At 56.6% G+C, this 20,199-nt stretch overlaps 1 protein-coding gene across 1 annotated transcript in view; it reads right to left on the bottom strand.

The window, feature by feature from the left end:
* Positions 1–8,925: 8,925 nt before the first annotated feature.
* Positions 8,926–20,199, bottom strand: part of CACNG4 (calcium voltage-gated channel auxiliary subunit gamma 4) — a 57,106-nt gene continuing 45,832 nt past the window's right edge. Inside the window, exons 2-4 of the mRNA XM_028087507.2 lie at positions 18,596–18,679; positions 13,521–13,661; positions 8,926–9,464 (exon numbers count right to left, since the gene is read on the bottom strand). Of these exons, the coding sequence (XP_027943308.1) occupies positions 8,926–9,464; positions 13,521–13,661; positions 18,596–18,679 (764 nt within the window). The remainder of the gene's footprint in view (positions 9,465–13,520; positions 13,662–18,595; positions 18,680–20,199) is intronic.

Genomic DNA, 20,199 nt, shown 5'->3' with positions numbered 1-20,199 from the left:
CCTTGCAGCTCAGGTGCAGGAGAAGGTGGAAGGTGAGGTTAGGAGGGTTGGGGTCTTCCAGGCGGAAAAGCTAGAACAAGAAGGGACCAAGGGGATGGAGGGCATTGGCAAGGATTAGTTTGAATGATGACTCTCGATGGCCCTGCAACCAGGAAGGTTGATGTATTAGAATATGGAGCAGTCAAGGCCCTGGAGGGCTTGAGAGGTTGGAGAACAGGTGGAGTGGTGGTAAGGGAGAGAAGGAGCGGAGCATTTGCAGCTGTGGGCAGAGAGGAGGATGCTGTTCCAGAAGATTACAGGGGGCGGGGGGACGGTCAGGGGTGCTGCCAAGATCCAGGTTGGAGACACAGGTCTTTGGAGGCGCGAAGGAAGGCGAACTGTGAGGCCAGGGAGTTGGGGTGGTTGGCCCCACGGATGTTGATGGTGGCAGGATGTGGGGTACAGAGGTGAAGCCTCTGATGAATGTGAAGGAGTGGCCAGGAAGGTGTTTGAGAGATGACAGTGAGGAGAAGGAGCTCGGGGTGGTCTACCGCAGGCCCTCAGAGAAGGCTTTTCCCCAGGAAGGTGGAGGAATAATGGTCTGGAGGTGTCAGCATCCCCCACACTTCGCTTTCTTGTTATTACAAGTCCAAGGACATGAGTTCATAACCTTCTCTGACCACAGACTTCTGTTCCTGAGGATGTACCGGCAGTTTTGTTGGAAGCTGCAAGTTTAAAAATACCTGTGTCAGGTGTATGGGCCCCAGTCTTCCTCTGGACTCTAGGGTCCCTTGGATTCCCTTTCTCTTTGCAAAACCCCACATCTCTCAGGACTGAGTGTGGAGCTGAGCAGCCAGGAATGTCATGTTGGGAACCTGGGCAGAGGACCCCAGCAGGAGAACGGACAGCTTTCACCAGGAGGACGGGGGTGAGGGAGGAGGGTTGGGGGGAGTGGGAAGGTGTGTCCTTAGCGGAGAGGGTGGTTTCATGGGTCCCAGGAGGTGGAGCTGCAGGGAGTTCCAGAGGGCACAGTGGAGACAGAGGATGGGAGGGAGGGTTGGTGGGTAGAGAAGAAGAGTCTAGAGCCAAGCAGGGTACCCCAGAGGTGGGGGTGGGGGGAGCGGAGATTTCATTTTCCAAAAAATGGCCACAGAGGTATTTCTGTGCCCACATGTTCTTCCAGAACCTGTCGCTTCTTGTCAAAACCGTGGACTATTTCTTCTCTCCTTCAACTCAAGGAGGCTTTTGACTGTCTTCACCCTTAAAATGCAGTGGAAGTGACTTCTGAGACTCCCACCTTTCTCTCTTGCTCTGGGGACAGTGGCCCTTGGACCTAACCACTATGCATTGAGGAACCTCAGGTCACACAGAGAAGCCATGTGTAGACATTCAGGCTGAAAACTGCAGCTGAAGTCTTGGCCAATAGCCAGTGTCAAGTGCCAGACATATGAGCAAATAAGTTTCCAGATGATTCCAGCCCCCAACCATCGAGTCTTCCAGCCAAGGCCCCAGACCAGTGGAACAGAGATAAGCCGTCTCGATCTGTCCCTGCCAAGCAGAGATAAGAATCCAGGACCATATTTAATGGTTGTTTGACACCACTAAGTTCTGATGTAATTTGTTACACAGCCCTACTAACTGATACGCTCTGAGAGAGAGGAAGGAGTTACATTTAGCCTGGCTGAGGATGGCTAAATGTGAGGTCTGGTGGAATGAAGCAGCCCAGCCTTTCAGGAGGAGCTTGGCATGAAGCTGCTTCCCAGCTACTGGGGAAGGGAGGCTGTTATCCCCCCAGCCCAGACACCCAGGTGTGCGTGTCAAGAAGATCCTGAGTGTCTTTTGGGTTGGACAAGGAGTCTGACCTTTTCATCAGCTGAGCCAGAAGCTCATAGTGAGAAGTCACCAGATCTTAACCAAATGCATCCTGAGAATCCCAGCACTTTGGCCCTATTCAGACACCATTTAAGATCTAGGGAGCAAATAAGCTATGTCCAGCAATAGGACATGAGTCAGATAAATGGCAACATCTCTGTTTTGTGCAGCCGTTAAAGACTGTGGTTTTGAGGAATATTTAAAGACACGGGAAGGGGCACCCAAGTGGCTCAGTGGGGTAAGCATCTGACTCTTGATTTCAGCTCAGGTCATGATCTCAGCGTCGTGAGATGGAGCCCTGCGTGGAGCCTCAGTTGGGTTCTGTGCTCAGTGGGGAGTCTGCTTGAGATTCTCTCTCTCCCTCTGCCCCTCCCCCTACTTGCACACATGAGCTCTCTCTCTCTAAAATAAATAAACAAATCTTACAAAAAAAAAAAAAGACCCGGGAAGATTCCCATGATGAAAACCAGTGAACAGAGGCAGTGTATTAAGCCACACCCTGACATGCATTGGGGTGCACTGAAGGTTATACTTGTGTGTACATCTTGGGTAGTGTGATTTTGGCTGATACGGTTTTTTTCTTTAATTTCTCTGTATTTTTCAGATTTTTAAAGGTAAAAGGGAATACTCTTCAGATTAAGAAAACATAGTATTTGTTTTAAAAAGGACCTAGCTCTTTGCAATTTAATGTGTGGTTCCTGGAGATCCCACAGAGGTTAATGTATGTCCGAGAAAACTTGTCAGGGGACAAAGGTCAGGAAGTAGGTCCATCCAAGGTCCCTGTCCTGCAGTTGTAAGAACAAGGAAAAGCACTTGTAAACCTCTTCCACAGCAGACTTCTGTTCCTGAGGTTGTACCGGCAGTTTTGTTGGAAGCTGCAAGTTTAAAAATATCTGTACCAGGTGTATGGGCCCTGTCTCCCCCTTTGGATTCTAAGGTCCCTGAGCGCCTCTCCTACCCCCAGTCCCTCACCCCACCCCTCATGTCTAGGGCTGGGCAGCCAGGGGTGCTATATTAGGAGCCAGCGCAGGGAGCTGAAGTCACGTGCTGGCTCTGAGCTCCCTGCAGGGAGACCTCCCCTCCCCCCCCTCCCCTCCACCCCCCCGCCCCCGCCCCAGGCCGCTCCTCTGTGCCAGCCTCACACTAGGACACCCCAGACCTTCTCGTGTAGCCTGGGGGCACCTGAAAGTGGTCAGGACTGGGCTCTTGCAGCCTGCATGGCCCGTGAGGAACTGGAAAGGCCCCAGTAAGGTTTGGGGGCCTGCAGAAGCTTCGAAGAAGGCAGGAGCCGTGTGGCAGCCGTGCCCACTACCACTTGGTGGCCTGGAGACCACTGAGGGGGGAAATGAATGGGCTTCAGCCAGAGAAGCGCCTGCGACAGGAGCCCTCTCCGGAGGGGCGCCGCACTGTGTCGGATCGGCTGGATGACAGGTGTCTCCCGAACCAAAGTGCAGTGGGCACGGCACCCTACGGGCCTGGCTCTCAGAGCACCACCTCTGAGCGCTGTTCTAGAACGGTCCATCTGGAGAAACCAACGCTCCTGAAAGCTCACTCTTAATGCTCCTTGCTGAGCTGGGGTATTTAGGTACGTTTCCTCGTTTAAGTTTTATTCATTCTCCCAATAACCCTGGGAGGGAAGCGCGCCCTCCTCATCTGACCCAGGAGGATGGAACGGGGGGCTCTGAGATGTTGGGGGCCTTGCCCAGCGCGGCCTGCCAGTGAGTCGGTCTTTCTGGCTCCGAGCCCCGTCCCTGCAGCTGCCAGGTGGGTGCGGCCCAGCCTCAAGCTGGGCTGGGTTGCTGGGCTTGATCTCCGGTGGCCTGTTTGGTTGGATTCAGTCAGCCTTTTGACCCCAAACCCAGGCAGCCCCCACCCTCACCCAGGACAGGTGGACATTTTCCCATTTCCTTCTGCCACAACCTATCTGTTACCCAAACTGCTGGCTCAGAAGCGAAGAGGAAAAAGGCAAAAATCAGAAAGTGTCACAGGGAAAGGAAATCCTGGAAATAAACGAATGAGTTTTCCTAATATGTCCACAGCGTCGATGCAAATACCAAAACCTCGCGGGTGATCTTGCGCCAGGGACCTCACCCACCAGTGCCTTAGTCTCCCTCGCTGTAGAATCAGGCCGGTGCACGGTTTCTGGCATTATTGACATTTTGGACCGGATCATTCCTGGCGTGTGCGGTGAAGGTGTAATATGTTGAGCAACCGCCCGAGCCTCCATGCACTAGATGCCAGGAGCAACCCCCTTCCACGTTGTGACAGCCAAAAATGTCTCTAGACGCCGGCAAGTGTCCCTTGGAGAACAAAATCACCCATGCTTGAGAACCACTGGGCGAGTGGCATCTCCCTTTCATGATCCTTGTGAACATCCTCAAAAAGGATTTCCTTCCTCCTGTTTATTCTTCCTTGGTCCCTCCCTCCCTCTTCGGGCTTATTTTCTCTTCTAGGATGAATACCTCAAATGAGATAATTCCTAAAGTACCTACCCCTGCTGTTGGGCATGATGTCCAGTGATTCTGCAGTTCTCGCTTGGGTCAAGGCGCAAGCGCAAGCCGATTCCTCCAAAACCTCCGGAGAAGGGAGCCTGGGCCCACTTTACAGACGGGGCATCTGGAGCAGAGAAGAGGCCAGACATCCCACCGGCGCTGAAGGAGGGCTCAGGCCATGCAGAGGTGGATGCTGTCCCAAAGTGTCAGCGTCAAGGGGGCATTCCCCCAAAGATTGGTGGTGGGGGAGCCAAGAGAGGGAGGTACTGAAAGACATAGACGAGGGAGCTGAGACTGGGCAGCTGTTCGCCTAACCGTTTTTTTTTTTTTCCCCCTGGGCGGGACTACATTTCCCATCTTCCCTGGCTCTTAGAGACGTGACTGTGTTACTGAGTTCTGGCCAACGGCGCATGAGCAGAAGGGGAAGTCACAGCTTCCTCGTCCATTAAATGTCCCCACAAGACTCCCCTATTCCCAAGATCACCTGCCCTCTGTCTCCTCCATCGGGCTGCTGGATGACCATGCCAGGGCGACGTGGGAAGCCTATGTCGAAGCTGAATGAGCCTCCACAGGATGGGTCTTTACCTCTGAATGACTGTGTGAAGCACAGCATGCCCCATCCCGCCCCGTTGGTTGGACTTGACATGAGTGAGAAGGAAACTTCTGTTGCATTAAAGCCATTCTACGGGTGGGGGTTTTTGGTTATGCTGGTAGCCTGCTCTGAGTGATGCAAGTGAAGGGAAGAATGGGGGGGGGGACGCTTTTGTGTCAGTTCTTGTGGATCCAATGCTGCAGATTAGGGTGGCAGAGTTTTTAGTTGGCAGAAATTCGTGACCACGTGAGCCCCACGTTTGAGGCCGTACCCTGCCACTACATTCAGACTGCCATGGGATTCCACCAGAACGGCGGCAAAGCTCGTGCTGAGCCGGTTTCCTGAGGGCTAAGAATAAGTAGGAGGCAGGGAAGTTTTGGCCCATGGGGCTCGTGCTGGGTGGCGTTGGCTCAGGCTGGTGGAGCCATCAGCCTGGAGCTTGGCAGGGGCTCAGTTGGTGGGGGTGGGGGACTGAACTCCCCTGGCGCCGGTACTTGGTGGCTTGTCCGGGAGCTCAGTTTCCCCACTTACCCATCTCAGGCAGGAGGAAAGAGGGTCAAAAAGCCGGGGTTGAAAGTTCAGACATGCTGGGGGGGGTTCCTGCTGCCATCAGAGTGGGGACGGTGCACCTCGCCCTCCCTTTGCTGGGACCAGGGTGAGAAAGGCCTTCTTGAGGCTCAGAGTTTAGTGCCTCTAGGTTCCAGGAAGAGCACCAAAGCCTGGGGCTGTAGGAGGAAAACCCGCGGTCCGGGTCCTGGAAGTCAGGGGCACGTGTACTTGGCTGTTAAAAGTCCCCTGGGCGGCCGCTCGGGTAGAACTAGGGGAAGACACCAATCATCCCCTCGTCATGCCTCCCAAGAGGGTAGGGCTGACAACCCGCCAGTGCCCGTCTGCAAGGGGGAAGGTGCTGACTTACAGTGGGTGTCTGTTGTGACTGGCCGGGGCCTGTGACAGTATGTCGACATTGCCCTGATCACAGGGGGTCACGCTGTCCCTCTCGCTGACCCTGACCTCACCCCTCCTCGGTGGCTGGGGGCGGTGGTGGCCGGCTGCTGTGCCTGAGATTAGGTGGCGTGGTCCCATCTGGCCTCTGGTTGGAGCCACATTCTCCTGCCTGGCTTTCCCAGTCATTTGGGTACTTGGCCCTCCTTTATTTCTTAATCATTTCAGAATCGGGGGGGCAAAGGAGGCTGGACGCCTTAGAAACCCAGCCAGGCAGCTTAGGGCCCCCGAGGCCATGGTTCCGTCTGTCTGGCTCCCACCCTGCAAGGTTCTGAAGACAGGCCAGGCTTGCTTCGCTGCCCGGATGCCCACACCGCAGCCCTGGGGTGGCCTGTCCACCTTCCAGCCCATCCGTGAAAAGACACCCGGACGGCACCACCCAGCGCTCTGAAACCCGATTAAAGCCAGGTTGAAGCCAGAGAAACCCACCTTGACCAGCACAGGAACCACCCTGCCTCCATCTTCTCCTGGAGGGTCCACCGTGTCCCCCCAGACTCAGGGACACTGGTTGCCCTAAGTGCCCGCCAAGACTTGAGGGGAGCTCTAGCTCCCCTCCCCCCCCACATCAAGAAGAGAACATTTTAAAAATGTTTTTATTTAATTAAAAAAAAAAAAGACAGAACCAACAACCCAAAACCAGTAGTAGGTACAGGATTCACAGGTGCTTAACTGGTGAAACACACAGGGGCTGGTTGGAGAGGGCGGTGGGATGGGAGGGGGCAGGCACAGGCCGCAGGTCTCAGACTGACAGGTGGCAGGGAGCCAGCTCTGCCCACACCCCCGGGCAGCCCTGGGCGAGGGTCGGTGAGCAGGAGGGATGGGCCAGGGCCGAGGGGCCAGGAACCCCGGGGGCTCCCTGCTCTTCTGTCCTCCTTTGTTGCTTCTTTTCTACTCTTTCCTGGTCCCTAGAGTGGGCCCTGCATTCTCTGTCTGGGACTGGGCAAGAGGTAGGATTCATCGGAACACAGCTTTTCTCCGTGGAATGATAGAAACCTCTATAGGGCAGCAAGTGTGGAGGTGGCTTACGTGGTAGAAACAGCACGGCTGCCTGGCTTTGGGAAGTGACAGAAGAGCCTGGGGACCTCGCTGGGGGATGGGTTCCCAGATTTTGCCCCCTTCCTTCGAGCCTGATGCGATGGTGTCCTGGATGGGGGGGCGGGGGTGCGCCGAGGGTGGTCGGGGCGGGGGCGGGACGGGGACGGGGTTGGCCCCCAGCAGGGCAGGCCACGAGCCCTGACACTCCAGCATTTACTGCCGCACATGCTTGGACAAGCCTCCACACAAAGCCAACCTCAACGGGAGGAAGGGGTTTCGAGCAAGCACAAAGGGGCCTCCAGCACACTGTGTCTCCACCGGCCTGCACTCCAGGGTGGTCAGGTGAGGGGTCCCCATGGAGATTTCCTCTCCGGGGGGGGGGCGCGCGGGGGCGAAGGAGGTTGGCGATGACCATGACCCAGATCTGAACTCCTAAGGGGCTGAGTCCGCCCAGGGGGGTGCAGGGGGCTCGCTGAGCAGGTGGCTGAGGTAAGAATTTGCTTGTCACTTCGAAGGAGGACAACTACTGAGACCACAGACGACCGCTCGAGATCGGGTTACCAAGGCTCAAAAAGTAAGAAAGGATTTGTCTTTAGAAAGCACGTGTTTGATATAAAAGAGGGTGAGCTCCCCGTTCCAGAAAGTTTTGCTTCTGAACCCACGCCCGCTTCCACGTCCTCTGCTCGCTTCGGGAGGGGGAGGGACGGCTGTGGACGGAAAGCCGCCTCCCAGGCGCCCCGGTGCTGGGACGTCCCTCTCCCGAGGAGCAAGGACAGCACGGCGAGGCCTTTCCATCCAAACGTTCTCGGCCGGGCCCTTCAGGGGGTGGCAGGAGGCATCACAATCCTCGGAGTTGGGGAGGGACTGCTGCCTTTTTAAGATGAAGAAATGAATGTCACTTGCTCCCCTGGCAATAAATCTGGATTAATGACCGCTTAGGAAGTGGACGTTTGAGCTGATTTTTTTGGTCGCTGTTTACCCTCGGGTCTCCCTTTCTTGCTCAGAAGTTCAGGCTCCTGTTGCCGAATACCAGGGTGTGTGTGTGTGTGGGGGGTGCGGGGGTCTGCCCCTTCCTCTCCCTGAGGAGGGACAGAGCGGCTCCTCAGGTCAGGGGGGAGCACCCCAGCAAGAGGCCATATACGACCACCTTTCCTCGGACCCGTGGAATCTTCCAGACTCTCAAGTACCGTCAGTGCGTTCTGCCCTTTCCGTGGGAGGCAGAAGCTTCTACAAGCGGACAGGAATGCCAGCAACAGACTCCGGCCTTTATCTCACACCCCACCCCCCTCGGCCAGCAGAGGCCTCCCCCTCTGCAGATTCTTCCAGAGGCCTTGGTCTCCTCAGGTTGAGGGAAGCTGGCCCCAGGACAGCGCAAAGGCCAAAGCACCAGTTGGCCGCAGGCCTTTCTCCTCTGGATCACTGTTATTTCAACAACCGGCCACTGCCAGAGAGAGAGAGCGCGCGAGAGACAGGGAGGGGGCAGGTTTCGGCTTCCTCGTTTCCCACTCACGGACACGGAACCTCAGATCAGAAAGCAGTGGACCAGTGTCCAAAGGCCCCCAGGTGCCCGATGAGGCCCTCCCCGGTGGCCCAGCACCCAGGCAGGGAGGGAGGACCCCGAAAGCCCATTCTTCTGGCAAGATTTGTTTCCAAGAGGAGATAATGGCTCGATTTTTGTCTTCCCCGGGGTCGCTCAAGGCCGTGCAGCCTCAGGAGATTTCAGAATCCCGGGGCATCAAACACCCTCTCTGGGGACAAAGTCAGCCTTCCGCCTCCATTTCCCGTCTCCCGGGTGGCTTCGCGCCAAGCCAGCCCGTGACACTTGCTGGAGACCAGGGAGGGGTGGGTTTGGCTTCCGTCCACTGTTGGTCCGTCTTAAGGGACAGGTGCCCTGGTGTGGGATCCACACACAGCTGTTCTGGGGACAGGCCGGCGCTGAGAGGAAGGGGCAGCTCACACAGGGGTCGTCCGCCGGTTCAGCATGCTGACGTGCAAGCCTTCCTTCAGGTCCTGCTGGAAGAAGTCGTGCACCTGCAGGAAGCTGGCCTCCTGGTCGGGGCTGTAGCTGGCGGCGGTGGTCACCTTGAGGGGCTCCCTGGACAGCGTGTACATGGACAGCTCGCCCATGGGGATGGCCCCGGTGATCTTCAGGCCCACCGGGGACGCCGCCCTGGAGGGAGAGGCCTCGGTGGACCTGGAGCTGGACCGCGAGCGCCGTCGCCGGTACCTGTAGCTCGGCATCCTGGCGTAGGGAGACGAGGAGGGAGCCTTGAGGAATTCCCGTTTGGTCTTAAATCTCAACTCTTTATTTTTCTCAATGTAAATGTTTACAGCCAGGACACCCACGGTCTCGGCCACAATGAAGGACAGGGCTCCAAAGTAAAAAGACCAACCGTAGTTGTAATGGTTTTTTTTGTCTTCGTCACGCTTGTCGCTTGGGTCACCTGCGTTGCTGGAAATGTAGACGATGATGCCTATGATGTTACTGAGGCCTGAAAGGGAAGCAGAAGGGGGTGGGGGGGTGAGGCAGAGGTCAGACCCGCAGCTGGACAAACAGAGGAGGGGCTGGTGGCCACACTCCCCTGGACAGGCGTTGCTTTCTTCTGGTCGCCAACTTTTAAGTAATTGGTTTTGAACGGGTAATAAAGTTCAGATGCGGTGTGCAATAAAGCGCAGGCACTTGGCTGCCCACTTCCCCTCCTGAAGGCGGCTACCCTTCCTCCCTTCCTTCCTTCCTTCCATCCTTCCTTCCTTCGTTCCTTCCTTCCTTTCTCTCTCTCTCTTTCTTTCTCTCTTTCTAGGATTTTTCTTATTTATTTGAGAGAAAGAGAGAGAGCGCACAAGCAGGGAGGAGGATCAGAGGGAGAGGGAGAAGCAGGCTTCCCGCCGAGCAGGGAGCCTGATGTGGGGCTCGATCCCAGGACCCTGAGATCATGACCTGAGCTGAAGGCAGACGCTTACCTGCCTGAGCCACCCAGGCGCCCCTGTTCTTCTTTCTTATATCATTGTTGTATCCAGTCTCTCTCCCTCCCTCCCTCCCTCTCTCTCTTTCACTCACTCACACACACACACACACACACACACACCCATCTATTTTTTTTCTTTGCACAATACTCTTTGTCCCCTTGCCTCTTCCTGGACTATTCCAGGTGGTGCCACGTCAGGACAGAGAGCTGTCTGTCTTTCTGAGTGCATGTGGCAGCCACTGCACAGACATGTAACCAGGCCTCTGCCGTGGACGTTCAGGGAGCTTCCAGCCCTCCGCTGTGACAGAGTTGTCACGGACATCCTTGTGTGCACACCATCCCACACACGCATGACTACAACTGTGGGAAGAATTCCTTGACGTGAAACTGCTGCTTCATCGGGTACATTTAAAAACTTAAAAATAGGGGCGCCTGGGTGGCTCAGTTGGTTAAGCGACTGCCTTCGGTTCAGGTCATGATCCTGGAGTCCCAGGATCGAGTCCCGCATCGGGCTCCCTGCTCGGCGGGGAGTCTGCTGCTCCCTCTGACCCTCCCCCCTCTCATGTGCTCTCTATCTCATTCTCTCTCAAATAAATAAATAAAATCTTTTTAAAAAAACTTAAAAATAAACTTTGGGGATGTTGGACGTACTGAAAAGTTGTGAAGAGAGTACGGAGAGCTCCTTTCTACCTCCTCACCCGGTTTCCCCCACGAACAGCCGACATTACCGTGTACGTCTGTCACAACCAGGAAATCCCCCTGGTATGTTAACTACTCACTGCTCTCGGGGTTTTACTTGGATTTCACTGGGGTTTCCACTGATGTTCTGTTTCTGTTCCAGGATCCACCCAGGGTACCATGCTGTGTTTTGAATTCAGAGTCACCGCCCCGCCCAAAATGTCTCAACAGCCTATAATTTATTACTCAACTTCCCATGTCTCAGAATTCTCACGTGCAAAGTGGGAATCCCAGTGGTATACGCTTCATAGGGCAGATGTGAGGATTAAATGAGCTAATATATGCAAAGCACTTATAATAGCACTTGGCACACAGTGAGCATGCTTTTACATTCTATTATAACCCATTGTGTTTCATTGTGAAGTAATGTGTTGTATGGTCTATGCACCGCCATGTCCTTTGTCCGTTCATCTATTGCGGAGATCCCAGTGTGGATGGTGTGCCCCAGGCTCTCCCAGCCTTTGAACCATACCTGTCCCCAGGCTCTGACCATTTTCCGCCTCAAATGCTTTAGGGGCCCATCTCACCTCACTGCTGGGGCTGGAGTGGTCTGGAGCTGGGGGCCCTATGCATGAGCCCTGGCCTGCCACTGCCTTGGCCCAAGATCAGAGCTTCCATAAACCAGGGAATAAACAGGAACAAATGAACATCGCCTTGCTTGCCTGCCGTGATTGCCCCTTGTCCTTGCTTCCTCTCCTCTCTGGACCCATGTTTTTAGCTGAGTGTCCCTGGGCCTGGGACGCCACAGCGCCTCTGGTGACCTGGAGCCTCTGGATATGGCTTTGTATGGTTCCTCCTGGGGAGATGGGCAGCTGCATAGGGCACGTTATATTGGAGGCTGGCAGCGCTGGGCACAGCCTGTGTCTCTACAACCGTGTGACCTCAGGGAAGCCACCTGGGCCACCTGACGGCCTCCTCAGAATCTGGGATGCTGTGGTTGTGCTCCCTGAGCACTTGGCGCATGGCCTTAATATGTGGTAGCTGGTGTTGGTGCAAGTCTTCTTTCCCTTCCTGGGGAAAGGAAAGGGGACAGGACTCAAACCTCATGGCAGGGACTTCTTTAACGGTTCACGTCTTCAGAAATCTGGGGGCTCAAAGGAGGAGAGAGGATGGGGTATACCCCTTTCCTCCCACCTCTGCCCCTGGAGGGGTCAAGAAGGAAAGGGGTGGGGACCTGGCCAAGAAGGAGACTCTACACTCAGGCTCTCCTTGCCAACACACACACACGGACACCCTGCACCCCTGACAAACATACAGCCGTCTCCGACACACACACACACACACACACACACACACACACACACATTGTTTATTGCCTTGGAAGGACACAGAAGCAGAAGTGATGTCGAGGAAGGAGCATAAGAAGCTGACTGAAAGAATTTGAGCCAGTCCCTTAACTGCTTTGACCCTGAAGTCACCTTCCCTCTCTCACAGAAACCATGAAGAGAGGACAAGACGGGCTTGGGCACTGTGAGGCCCTTCCAGCACCCCCTTCAGCCCCCCCCCCCCACTGTCCTCAGCGAAGGAAGCTTGACCACCAAGGACCACCAGCGACCACCACCGTTACTTGGATTCTCATTGTCACCATCATGGGACTCCTGGGCTGTTTTAGGATGCAGAGCTCAGGTCAAGCTAGGGCTGCCTCACCAGACTGGGGTAAGAAAAAAGATGCTTTGAAAGCAAGAACACTGTTAAGGCCTTGCAAGGAGCTATGATAACAACTGAGAAAGAATCACTGAACTCAGGGTGCCTGGGTGGCTCAGTTAAGCGCCTGCCTTCAGCTCAGGACACGATCCCAGGGTCCTGGGATCAAGCCCCACATCAGGCTCCCTGCTCAGCGGGAGTCTTCTTCTCCCTCTCCCTCTGCACCCACCCCTCGTGCGCTCTCTCTCTCTCTCTCTCTCTCAAATAAATAAATAAAATCTTTTAAAAAAAAGAATCATTGAACTTTGTAACATATCTCAAACTTACGTACTAGAAGGCCTAAGACAGCAGGCAGGTCCTGTTTCTCCTGACAGGGACCCTTGTTGCAAGTTTATCTGAACTCCACAGGTGCTGCCTGGAGCCTCCAGGATGCCACCGGCCAAATTCTGCCCTGGCAGGTGCCCCCTCAAGGCTCCCCCAGAGACTCAGGCCAGAAAACCCGGGGTTTTGTCCTGGACTGTGTATATGCACCTGCCGGCCAGGGACCAGCTCTGAGACCCACTTCCGGCCTGGATTTCTCCCATGTCTGCAGTGGCAAGACAGGCGCTGAAGTGTCTCCACCGAGACTCAGACGGGTGACAGGGTGAAGCCGTTTTGGGCCAGGTAGGCAAGGGGTGTGTCACTGTCGCCCACAGCTCTGTGGGTTTTCACGGGTTGCAGTGCCAGTTCCATACACCCTTCACCCTGTCCTCACCTGGTCAGCTACTTCAGGTCCTAGCTTCGTTGACTCCCTCTGGGTACCTCCCCGCCCGCCGCTCCCACCCCCCGACTCAGCCAGGCCTCCCCCCTTCACAGGCTTGTGAGGCACCAGCACTGCCCCTTTGGGGGACTTTGCACACTTGGACTTACTTATGTTTTTCACAGAACACAAATTAACCCTTTAGAGTGCACAAGTCAGTGGCATTGGCCTCATCTACAATGTTGAGCACCCACCACCACTATCTAGGTCCAGAACATTTTTCATCACGCCAAGAGGAGACCCCATGTCCGTTGAGCAGTTGCTCCCCACTCTCCGCTCCGGCCCCCCTCACACCTGGATGTCTGAAATCAATTACGAGAAGTGACTTTACATCTGCCCTGCCCCCCATGCACATACCAGGACGTGCACCCTGTGCAGGGGGCACAGAACTGGCAGCTCACCTGCAGCCACAAAGAGGATGCCTGCGCTGAGGACGATGTTGTTCTTGTGGCTGTAGAACCTTCCGGCGCCGATGCAGAGCCCGCCGAGCAGTAGCAGGATGGTGCTGAGGATGGGGAAGACGCTCGAGGCGCGCACGATGCCTGGGATGGGCAGGAGACAGAGCAGAGGGCAGTGAGAGGGGCCACCATCCCGGGCATGGCCACGGGCACTGGCCCGGAGCCCTGAAGCTCGGGGCCCTTCCCCTGACCTTGAAGGTTCCCATCAGGCCCTGGAGACCACGGTGGGTTGGGAGCTGGCCAGGTGGGGGCAGCTGGACCAGACTCAAGTGATGGCCCAGGCCTGCTGGTCGCTCCCTGCAGGATGCCGGGTGGCCTGGGGTCGCGTCTGCCCATAGCTCACTTAGGCTCTCCCTGGGTGTGGGCCACACTTCTGCCAGCCCGAAGGCAGGAGAGCCCCTCAATGGCATCTGGGAGCAACAATGACAGCCACGAAAACGCTCGTCTGCCTTCCATTCAGATGAGACATCACAGCCCACCGAGCCTTTCACGGACACTATCTCTAAGAAGCTTCTGGAAGGCTGGAAAGTGGAAAGTGTCCACAAGAGGCAGCTCTGATGGGTAGCTGAGAACACAGGCTTTGGCTTCAGGTGGGTGTGGGTCTGGGTCTGCTCTGGGACATGCCGGCTATGGGGCCCTGGTCAAATCATTTCCCCTAAAACTGAGCTCCCCCATTTGTAGAAAGCAGTTCACCGTAGTACCTACATCCTACGCTTGGTTTTGTACAAATAAGGGACTTAGCCCAGAGCCTGGCCGTAGCACGCACTTCCTAAGGGACAGCTTTTCTCTCTAGTGTCTTCACGCTGTCATCATGCCCAGATGACAGACAGGGACGTGGAAGCACGGGACCTCCCGAGGTCACAGAGCTAGATCTGCACATTTGCTCCACCGCTGACTAGGGGGATGGCCAGGGCAGCGGACTTCTGACGTCAGTCCCCTGTTTTATAAACTGGGAGAGTAGTAATACCTATCTGTGGGGGTTGAATTCTTCCCGTCCCCAGATATGACCAAGTCCTAACCACGGGAACCTATGAATGTGACTTGTATTTGGATAAAAGGTCTTTGCAGATGTGATTAAATTAAGGATCTCAAGATGACACCATCCTAGATTAGGGTGGGTCCCAAATCCAAGGACAAGTGTCCTCGTAAGAAGAGAGAGAGACACAGGCAGAAGACGAGGCGCACGCGGGAGCAGGAGCGTAAACACAGAGGCACAGGAAGGGGTGAAGTGGCCCCAAGTCAAGGAGAGCTGGGAGCCACAGATGCTGGGAGAGCCAAGGACAGCTGCTCCTTGGGGCCCCGTGGATGGAGCGCAGCCCGGCCACCACCCCTTGAAGGCTTCAGCCTCCACACTGTGAGAGAGTTAATTCCTGTTGTTTGAAGGCACCTAGCTTTGGTACTTGATCCTAGTGGCCCTAGGAAAAGAATACACTCCCTGCGCTTCTGAGGGGCTCTGGGGACCTGGGTCCCTCTTTCTTAGCATCTGGCTGGGGGGCACCGGGAGGAGCCCCAAGCTCAGCCTGCCTGACGTGCCTGCAGGTCTCCCAGCCTACTAGAAATCCTGGCTACACAGACCCTTGGTGGCCCCAGCAGGGGACAGTGAGCCCAGGAGCCCTGGCAGGCGCCAACTCCTGAGCCAGCTGAGCCAGTTTGTGGCCTCTCAGCCTCTGAAGGCAGTATTTGTCTCCTTTCTTGTAAGCCCACCAGTGTGTGCCCTGCTTCACAGAGGGGGCTTTGTTGGGGGCATTAAATAAAGCTCTTCTCTCTAGCACCTCCCCCTCCTTCCTCTGCCTTCTCGCAGCCACAGGCTCTGGGAGGAGGCTTCCCGTGGGCTTTGGAAACATGCCTCTGAGCCATGCTGGCCAGAAAAATCTGGGATCAGCTCCCCCTAGATGTTCTCGTTCTGCAGGCAGGTTGGAAGGGCTGGGGAGGAGGAAGCCCAGGGCCTCTGAGGTCCCTGAGGTCAGACTTGGCTCAGAGCCATCCATCCTGCACACGGAAGTCATGTGTGTACCCGTCCTTTGCCACACGGGCTCATCCCCAAGCTCCGGATGTGCAGACACCCGCTGGGGTCGCTGTGGACAGTGGTGCGGGTTGGGTCTTGCCCAGAGCTGAAGGACGAGCGGGGCTGAGGTCCAGCCCATGCGTCGTGGCCACATCAAGCCCTGGCGAGAACCTGTGTCTGTCTAGAGGGTGGGCACTTCCTTCTAATTCACTCGCAGGCACACCATGGCCTCCGGACAGCCCTCACACCAGCTCTGCCAGGCTTAGCCCAGAAATCAGCCACCTGATGGGAAAGGGCAGAGCCTAGAAAAGGGGCACCAGGCACAGGGCAGGGCGGACGGGTATCCCTGGGTGTGGAGTGGTGACCCCTCCAACCCCACACCTGCCTGTGGATCTACCGACCGGGGGGGGGGGCACTGCCAGAGCCCCAAGGCCGGGAGGAAGCTCTGATGGTTATGGAACTCAATGCACAGGCCTGGTTTCTCTGGAAGACTTCAGAACACACGGACCAAAGGTTGACCTTGTTCTTGAATCGTCGAAGACAGGGTGTGAGGGGCACAGCCTCGGACCTGTCGGGCTGATCCCCCGTGCCCGGACAGCTAAGCTGCACCCCAGCAGGTTCTCCCACAGGCAGACACCATGGAACCTTCTGTGACCTTCTCTGACCCCCTTGTTCTCCACTGGAATGTCAGCACCAAGATGGCAGAGCCCTGTTTTGTTCAGTGCGGTACCCCCACATGCTTAATACAGTGCCTGGCACGTAGGTCCATAATCACTTTTTGTTCAGTGGGTGATTAGATGAACTCTCATGACCCTTGTCTCTCTCTCCTGTGCATCTACACATTTTTGGGATCACAGCAGTCTGGGGACCAGAGGACCGCAAATTGGGAATCAGGGGCGATGGGTACGGTGACCGTGACCTTGGCCTGTCCCAGGATGTTGCCTGCTTCCTCTGGCTGAAGCTCTCAGCTACCTGCACTCTGAACCTCGTTTCAGGACCAATTCGTGATCTGCCCCTCCCCAACCATGTTCCAACTTTCTGCCCCCTACCCTGGGCCCCGGGAGGCACAAGCCATGCATGGAATCCTTGGGCTCCCTTGCCTCTGGCTTTGGGAGGAGCGTGTGGGGGAGTGTTATCCCCTTAGCTTCCTTCCTGGGGGCTGCAGTGAGGTGGCTGCCTTCCTTCCTAAAAGCCGCAGCTCCTGCCGGGCAGCCCTGTCCTTGCGGCTTCCCTCTTCCCAGCTCCCATGCCTGCCTTCCTCACCTGCTCAGGCCCAGGAGTGGAGGGGCTCCCTTGGCTGCTAGCTCTCATGTTTTCACCGTCCCCCGCGAGTTTTCTTTAACCCTGCCCACACCTTTGTAAACAGTCCTTCACCAGCCACCCTTCATTCACCCACTCCGAGCAAACCATCTGCTTCCTGCTGGGACCTCAGAAAGCTACATCATCCGAACTCTGGGTCGCTAGTCATGAGAACGATCCAGAAAGAGACTGCAGGGCTCTGGGGACGTAGAGGGGACAGGGGCAGGGAAGTGAAGGGAAAGAGCCAGCACCAATGTCCATAACCTCAAGTAAGTTCAAGCGGCAAACGGGGAGGGGATGGTTTGCTTCTCCATGCCTCACTCCTCACAGCCCCGGGGCTGGTCAGTGGGGCAAATCTGCTCTCAGAGCCTTAAGAACCACCTGATTGCCCGGGGTAGGGCAGAGAATGGCAGGTTCTGGATCGATCTAATTGAGCCATCCCCGCCAGGCTGAGCACCACGGGTCGCCCCGGATGGCTGTGCAGGCCACGCACTGTGCAACTCAAGGGTGTCACTTATACCATAGTCTATGTACGTGGCATTCCTTGAGCAGCGTGTGAGATGCATGGCCATTTGCGGTGGCCCTATGGGATATTATTTGCTTGCTTCAGTGTTGGCCCCACAGAAAGCAGAAAGAAAAGACAGGCAAGGAGAGAAGGTGAGGGAGGAGGGTTGGGAGGCGGATCTGGCCAAAGTTTTTCAGGTCCTGGGCTCAGCCAGAGCTGCCCAGCACTTCCCCAGGCTCCATGGGAACCACACACTGTACCGTTTCACCAGATGACTCAGAACTCAAATCCTTTCTCTTCGGGAAAAAAACAAAACCCAAACGATCCATAAGCAGGTGCAGAGTGAATTTGCTCCCTCTGAGGACGCTGATATCGATTCTCCATAAACGAAGCCGGGCCCCGGCCCCCGAGGGGGATGCTGTGAGCAGCTCTGTGTGTGTCTTAGCTAACGGGAAAGGGAAAGTGGCCTCAAAATGGTGCTGTTCTTCCATTTCCAGGCCCCTTCCCTGGCTGTGGCTCCATCCTTCCTCCCAGGGAGGTATTCACAGGCCCAGGGGTGAGATCCGGTTGTAGGGTGTGGGATGGGGTTTTTCCTTGTCCAGTATATGCTGCGAGTTCCAGTCTGGGGCTGACCCAGCCCCAGGCCCTGGGCACAGGCCGTGGCTCCCCCAGCTCGTGCCGAGAGCCACCCCCTTGCCTTCTCCCCCAGGCAGCCTGAGGGTGCTGCCTCCTCTGATTTTTCCAGAATAGAATGCTGGGTGTGTGGGGTGGGATGGGCAGGTGCAGTGCTGGCAGGGAAAAGTACTTGGGGTGTCATGGCCCCGCCCCGCCCCGGGATGCTTGGCCTGGATGAGCCTATGTCTTTAACCTCCTTGTCCCAGGCACAGTGGCAACAATCAGCGACTCTGAAACTAGCCATGACCAGCAGCCCTGGGGAGCGGGACGCCCACACCCTCATCTGCTCCGGCTCTGCCTCAGTCTCCCCAGACACGGGCCTACCCACCAAGGAAGTCCACTGGGATACCCAGCACGTCACGGCAGCATTGGACAAAAGTCCATCCTCTGGACGAACAATTCTGAATCAGAAAGGGAGAGAAAGAGCATCCCGAGCACAGCACCCCCTTTACCCACACAGGGCCCGTCTTTCCTCCAGCCGCACCCCTCCCTGCTCCATGCACACCAAGGAAGCCAAAGATTCTTGACACTTACGAAGAAGATACTCCGAGCTGTCGTGGTCATAGTCATTGTCCTCTGGGAAGTGATTGATCCGGAAGCAGTGGCCTTTATAAATCCCTGGGGAGAGCAAGAGGGAAAGAACATTGTAAATGTTGCAGGGTTCACGCGCCCACTCACTCCAGCCTCGTGTACGGCGTGTGCACCAGGCTCTGGGCAGGCCCGGGGCACAGAGAGAGGAGAAAGGCCCGCTCTGGCATCCCCGGTCTGTGCAGGGGCGGGCACACACACAGAGAGGGACCACACGGGGCGGGGCAGAGCCCCGGAGGTGACCATCTCACTCATGGTCCATGTCTGGGCGCCTGTAAGAGTGAAAGGCCCACCATCAATAACTATGCAGGGACAAGGGGCATCGAGCTGAACTGCTCAGGGCAAGCAGGACCTTCGATCCCCCTTCCAAGGGGACTGCAGAACCATCTAGAAAAATGACAAAGAATTTGCCCCTGGGAACAGGGGGAGGGGGCCTTCAGGGCGGAGGAGGAAGCCGAGAAAAGGGAGGACAGGGGTCAGAGCCTGGGGAGTGGTAGGAGGTTCTGTGGCTGGACTCAGTAGGGGGAGGAGCTGGGGGCCATCTTGGGGGGAAGGTCTGGGTCTGGGTCAGGTGAGTCGGGATGAAATCTGCCCCTGGGATGTCTGTCTGTCTTTCCTCTCTTGTAAACACTTGTAAATCCCTCCTAACACACACTCCGAATCAGTGTGATGGAGGGAAGAGAACACGGAGCCAGAGAACATTCCAGAAAGGCCGAGACCATCTCCTGCCTGCTTTCCCTTCCCTGCTCTGAGAAGTAGCTTCCACAGAGGGGGAGGCAGGACATCCTGGAGGAGAGGCCAGGCCTCCCTTCCAGAAGCTTCTGTCCCGCTCTCTCAGCCCCTGCTCCCCTGCAGTCTGGGAACGCCCAGCACAGAAGAGGACACAGGTGGAGAGCGGGACACCAGGGCGTCAGGCCCTGCCTTGCCAGCCACCCCCCCACCCCCCATGCCTGGCTCGGCCTCCCTGCTTCTGCAAGGAGCCCCTCTTGACAACGCTGCACGGCTGGGGCTGGGGCTGCTTCCAACACTGGGGCCAGTTCTTGTTGTGCAGCTGCTGCCAAGCGGGCCTCTGGCCTCCCACAGCCCGGCCTGACCTCTCGGTTGGAGGCACAGTGTCAGAAGCAGGGCCTGCGCCAGACCGGCATCTGTCTCTCGGTGCTTCCAATTGAGAGAGGCCCCTGACGAGTGCGGGGCACGCTGCCCTTCCACCCGTTTACCAATTAGCCTCCCCAAGCTTTCCCCTCTGCCCGGGTGCTGGGTGAAGACCCCTGCTTCCTGAAGGCCCAGGGGCCTCAAGGACCCATTGGGGGGGTGGGCCGGGTTTGGTCAAGGGGAGGTAGGAGGACCCTCTGCGGGTCCTTACTCTTCCATGAGCGCCTGGGTTGGTGGAGAAGCACGAGGGGTTGTGAGTGACAGGACAGAGCACGAGGGTGGGCCGGTGTCAGGCCGGCCGGGAAGTGGGCCCCACGGAGGCCAGAGGGGGCCAGCCGCGCCCTCCCCTCACGCCAGCCGCCCACACCCCAGATCCGGGCTGTTCATGGAAACCCAGA

This window comes from Eumetopias jubatus, unplaced genomic scaffold, assembly GCF_037043125.1.
Source record: "Eumetopias jubatus isolate StellerSeaLion01/CBP00866 unplaced genomic scaffold, mEumJub1_p1.0 scaffold_10, whole genome shotgun sequence".
Classification (NCBI taxonomy): domain Eukaryota; kingdom Metazoa; phylum Chordata; class Mammalia; order Carnivora; family Otariidae; genus Eumetopias; species Eumetopias jubatus.
This window is presented reverse-complemented; position numbering and strand designations above follow the sequence as displayed.